Below are 5,743 nucleotides of genomic sequence, written 5' to 3' on the forward strand. Positions count from 1 at the left end.
GGGCACAGCGGGCAGTGAGCAGGGAGGGCACAGAGGGCAGTGAGCAGGGCGGGCACAGCGGGCAGTGAGCAGGGTGGGCACAGCGGGCAGTGAGCAGGAGGGCACAGCGGGCAGTGAGCAGGTCTGTCCTCCGCCCAGCTCCCTCCTCCCCGTCCCGACTGGGCCCACTGGGAAAGGGAGACAAGGCAGGGGCTAGCCCCCACCGACACCAAGGCAGGACCCTGCGGCTGCGCCTCCACCTCACCTGTCCTCGGGTCTCCTCGGGCATGTGGTAGCGATTGGTGGCCTCCAGCTTCTCCTGCTCGCCGGCCGCCCGGTACTCCCGGGCCAGGTCCCGCACTCGCCGCTTGTACTTGAGCTCTCGCCGCTCATGCTGGCTCAGCTCCACGTCCCCAAAAAGGAACTCCTCATCCGCCAGCTCGGCCTCCAGGTCCTCCAGCTTCTCTCGCTCCCGCTTGGCCAGGTACTCGCGGCGGGACTTCTTCCGCAGCTCAGGGACCTGGGTCAGCACAGGGCAGCTGAGGCCTCATCCTGTCGAATGGTAACCCCGCCTCCTTCGACAGGGCGAGACAAGAACCTCAAGAGGAGCCTCCCTTTCCTCTGTGAGCACCTGTGAGCGGTGAGCACAGGCCTGGAGGCCACAGCGGACCCACAGACCCGCTGCGCTGGAAGGCCCCGAAGCAGCCTCGCCATCGCCAATACAAAGGCATCAGGGCGATGATCTGAATGTCTGCGAGGCTGCTCCCCCGTTTCCTCTTCGAGGGAATGAAGAGGGGAGCCAAGGGCGGACACCAGCACTGCGGAGCAGTCTCCGCCTGAAACGGAGACAACGGACACCCTGCAGGCGCCACGCAGGCGACCTGACCGCTCAGACTCGCTGCCAGAGGCCCTGTCCACACGGCATGACTGAGCTCTGGGGGAGGGAGCCGCCGCACACAGCAGGCCCAGGACCGCAGGAGGTGCCTCTGGGAACAACTCCCGCACACCGTGTCACTGGCTTCTACATGTTTCCTTAGATACACGCTTTTCAGGGCACACTGAAGGTGACAGAAGACTGGCCACCTCCTTAAGCCTTCCTGGCTCTCACCACCACTCTCCCCGTGACCCAGGCGCCCACCCCTGGGGGCTCCGATTCTATTTAATTGCTTGGCTTTTCTTGTTTGTTCTGTGAAGACTTCAAAGGGAGTTTATGCTCATGACCTAATCTGAGTACCACAATCAAACACTCCTTCATCCTGAAGGAGGCAGATGGCTGAGTGTGGACCTATGAACCAGGAGGTCACGGTTCGATCCCCAGTATGGGGCGTGCGGGAGGCAGCCGATCAATGATTCTCTCTCATCACTGACGTTTCTCTCTCTCTCTCCCTTTCCCTTCCTCTCTGAAATCAATATATATATATATGTATATGTAAAAGAAATTCATGCCCCAACCGGTTTGGTTCAGTGGATAGAGCGTCCGCCTGCGGACTGAAGGGTCCCAGGTTCGATTCTGGTCAAGGGCATGTACGTTGGTTGCAGGTACATCCCCAGTAGGGGGTGTGCAGGAGGCAGCTGATTGATCTTTCTCTCTCATCGATGTTTCCAACTCTCTATCCCTTTCCCTTCCTCTCTGTAAAAAAATCAATAAAATATATTTTTAAAAAAAGAAAAAAGAAATTCATGAGTACAGCGTAACGCCACACATACAACCAAGGACAGGGAACCTGTCACCAGAGAGGTGGGGGTCACACCTGACTTCCTACTTTGAACATTAGTAGTTAAGGAAACAGGCATTCGCCCTGCCTGCTAAGAAGGAATTGTAGCTCACTTCTAGTTGTTGCGAAAAAGCTCTTCTTTATATAAAAAGGACCCCAACATCAGCATTGCAACCCCCACGAAATAACTGATTCTGGAAAGGCTCAACTGGGCTGGACCGTTAGAGGCACAGCTGCTGGGGAAAGGACGGCGCCATGAGCAGGGAGAGGCTGGCAGGGCAGGTGCTGCTGCCACCGCTCTCCTCCAAGTCTGGACAAGCTTTACACCCAACTTCCACGTTAAAGAAGGTGCAGGGCATGGAAGAGCTTAACTCACAAGAGAAGAATGAGACAAACCCAGAACACAGGACATGCCACAAGAGGAGACAGAGAGAAAATGAACAAACCCAAGAGACTAACAACCAAATGCAAGGCAGGACCTTCACGGGATTCCGATTTGGAAACAGAGGTTATTAACCACATTTCCGCCCTGGTGGGGCAGCTCAGCTGGTGAGAGCGCCATCCTGACACACCAGGTGTGGGTTCGATCCCGACAAGGCACACACAAGAAGCAACCAGATGCATAAATGAGTGGAACAACAGGTCAGTGTCTCTCTCTCTAAAATCAATACATACAAATAAAAAACTGTTAGAAAGACATTTTGGGGTAAGCAGGGGAATTTGATTGCAGGTTCTTGGTTGACACATGAGAAGCGCTGTTCATCTCCTCGGGGGTGACAATGGCACCCACTTCAGGGAGAACGCCTGTATTCCTAAGAGGCACATGACGATGGGATAAAGTGCTACGATGTCTTAAACGCTTTTATTTTATTTTAAAAAAATATATTTATTGATTTTTTGAGAGAGAGAGGGATAAAGAAATAGAAACATTGAGGAGAGAGAAACATCATCAATCGGCTGCCTCCTGCACGCCCCCCACAGGGGATCGAGCCCGCAACCCAATCATGTGCCCTCAGTGGGAATCGAACCGGTGGCCTCTTGGTTCCTGGCTTGACGCTCAGCCTTTGAGATACACTGGCCAGTTAAATGCTTTTAAATGATTCAAAAAGAAAACAAGGCCACGTGTACACAGACATTGCAATTTTTGAACCCAAATAGTCTGTATGAGTGTCCATTATACTATTCATTCAACTTTCCTATTTGTTTGAAAGTTTTCACAATTGAAAAAGACTAAACAAATTCAGGCAAATAAAAACACTGCACTATTGACACCTCTGAGAGTCCCTGGCCACAGCCCTTTGTGGTGAGACCTGAGATGGACGGGCCAGGAGGGGCCTGAGGCCACCAGGCCGTTCTCAGACACCCCGAGTCTCTTCCGGGAAACCTAAGTGTGACCTTACTTGGGAGGACCAGGCCTTAGAAAAGCTGCCTACCCTCCCTAGACTCACATCAGAGCAAGTCCAGCTCATCCCTCACTCACAGCACTCTGTCCCATGCAGTGAGCAGACCAACCAGGAAACCAGAGGAGGCCACAGGCCACCGGGGATGGAGGCTTAGGGAGGCAAGCGTTGGACACGGTGTGCGGAGCTGAATGGCCAGCACATCCCTGGGGGACAGCTGCCCTGCCCCTACCTGCCAACTGCCTTCTGACGACACGTCCAGCCGCACGTTTCTCTCTCTCACACAGTACGATTTGATCCAAGAGCCAGGCGGGTTTTTGGGTAGCTTCCTCCCTCTACAACTAAGCCCCCCTCAGCGGCTCCTGTCAGGCAGGCCCCTCCTCCAGAGGCACCATCAGCAACCCCGCTGCGCTGCCTCGCTGGCTCCTCCCGACCACTGACCACGCCACCAAAGTCGCTCCTTCGGCCTTGACCGTGGCTTCCTGGGCACTGGGACTCACCATGGCCTTCCGGTCTTCCTCAGCCATCTTGAGGCGCTTCTGCGCCTCTTCATAAGCCTAGGAGAAGAAACCGAGAGTGAGGGTGTGAGGCTGCAGTCCCGCAGCCACAGCCGCCCTCCTCCAGGATCACAAGGACAAGTCAGACGCGCCCGGGCACAGGGAACGTTCTGCTCACTGAGGAATCTACCGCCACGGCGTCAGCAGAGGGGGCCTTAGCCAGAGGACCAGGGGGTCCCTCTCCAGAGGTAAACTCCCCACTACAGGCCCCTCTTGTCTTCCCAGAGACCCCGTCTCTGCATCACGCCACCCTCAGATCTGACCCAGGGGTCTTCCTGGGGGTGGCGGAGGGTGCCGCTCCCAGGCACCTTCTTGTCTGACCGCTCCAGGACATTGCGAGTCCGGTCCTTGTCCCGCTGCCGAACCCGCTCCGCGAAGGCGTCGCGCTCCTCCAGGTCCTGGAGGCGCTCTCGCTCCGTCCGCTCCCATTCATCCTCCGACTCCGGCTTTTCTGTCTGCTGTCGGCTCCCCCTGCAGCCCAGCCCAGAGCATTACATCAAGGCATCCAGAAGGCTTACTGTCCTATCAGCCACTGCCCATCCTCGCTCATCCTACTTCGGACTCACCCTGTCTTCTTCCCTCTCGCAGAATCCTCTTCTTCTTCCTCTTCCTCCTCCTCCTGGCGTTTCTTCCTGAGGTGTTTCCGCCTTTTACGCTTCTTCTGGAGACGGCTCCCAGCCCTACCCACACTCTCCTCACTGCTCTCCTCACTGTCTTCCAGCAACTTATACGATCGGTTCTTCTCCAGCAGGGCTCGGGCCTCTCGCTCGGCTGCCCGGGCTGGCTTCTCCACCACCGCCTCCCGAGGCACCTGTCGACAGAAGAGATAAGGGAGTGAGCGACTCCTGGTCGGCCCCCCCTCCACCCTGGTCCTGCTGTAAGGAACGGCCTGATCTTAAACGAGTCTTCCTTCACCCCACGTTCATCAGCCTCTCAGCTGCTCGCCTTCATGCGCTCAGTCACGTGTTTAACAAGCCCTTACTGAAGCTGTTCCAGGCACCTGCCAGGCACCAGGGATAGAGGAATAAACGAAAGAGAAAACACCTCTGCCCTCGTGGAGTTGACATTCTCAAACCCAGTTCTCAACTGCTCAGCCTGCGTTCTCCCCAAGGTCCGGGTGAGTCCTGCAGAGCCTGCGACAGGCTGGCACTGTACCAGCTCCAGGGGCGCCCTGGTGAACAGACCGACGTGAAGCTCTCCCTCCTGTCACTTTCGCTCCAACCTCACCTCTCGCCAAGCACCATGGGGCAGCCACAGGCTCCGGACACGCTGACCCTTGCACTCCCACTGTGCGCTTTCTGAGCCCCTGTTCTGTGAGGTGCTCTACTCGGTGGTAGGAGTGCCTTTTATTTTATCGTTTTTGTTAATCCTCACCCAAGGATATTTTTTCCATTTAGAGAGTGGAAGGGAGGGAGAGGGGGAGAGGAAAAACATTGATGTGAGAGAGAAATATCGATGGTTGCCTCCTGCATGGGGCTCCAACGAGGCCGGGGATGGAACCTGCACCCAGGTACATGCCCTTGACTGGGAATTGAACCCGAGACCCTCTGGTGCATAGGCCGAACCTCTATCTACTGAGCCACCAGCCAGGGCTTTATTTCATTTATTATTATTTATTGATTAGAGAGAGAGAAACACCGATTTGTTGTTCCACTTAATTTATGCATCATTGGTTGGTTTTTGTATGTGCCCTGACGGGATCAAACCTGCAACCTTGATGTATGGGGACGATGCTCCAACCAACCGAGCCATCCGGCCAGGGCTAGAAGCTCGCCTTTTATACCTTCACTCCTCCCCCTTCGCTACCTGACAACTGCAGGGACTCCGGACCGCTTCGCCTGGTCACTACCCCCACCTCTCTTCCATTGCCTCCGGAAAACTCGTTAGATTTGTTAGAAATGCATAAACGAAGACCCCCACCCAGACCTCCGGGTCGGAATCTGCACTTTAACCGGGGCCTGGATGGATGGGGGCCTGTTCACGTCCGAGAAGCTGCCATGTAAGACTTAACCCGACACACTGACCCTCCTGATCTTCACGGGGCTGGACGTGCGGCACCAGGGCAGCGCCCGGGCGGCCGCGGGCAGGGCGA

The 5,743-nt window shown here is 55.9% G+C and overlaps 1 protein-coding gene across 1 annotated transcript in view; it reads right to left on the reverse strand.

The window, feature by feature from the left end:
* Nucleotides 1-5,741, reverse strand: part of DHX16 (DEAH (Asp-Glu-Ala-His) box polypeptide 16) — a gene marked incomplete at its 5' end in the record, with an annotated part of 15,419 nt that extends 9,678 nt beyond the window's left edge. Inside the window, 5 exons of the mRNA XM_005863274.2 lie at nt 245-499; nt 3,595-3,651; nt 3,960-4,122; nt 4,218-4,462; nt 5,676-5,741. Of these exons, the coding sequence (XP_005863336.1) occupies nt 245-499; nt 3,595-3,651; nt 3,960-4,122; nt 4,218-4,462; nt 5,676-5,741 (786 nt within the window). The remainder of the gene's footprint in view (nt 1-244; nt 500-3,594; nt 3,652-3,959; nt 4,123-4,217; nt 4,463-5,675) is intronic.
* Nucleotides 5,742-5,743: the final 2 nt, after the last annotated feature.

Source organism: Myotis brandtii, unplaced genomic scaffold (genome assembly GCF_000412655.1).
Source record: "Myotis brandtii unplaced genomic scaffold, ASM41265v1 scaffold1750, whole genome shotgun sequence".
Taxonomy (NCBI): Eukaryota; Metazoa; Chordata; class Mammalia; order Chiroptera; family Vespertilionidae; genus Myotis; species Myotis brandtii.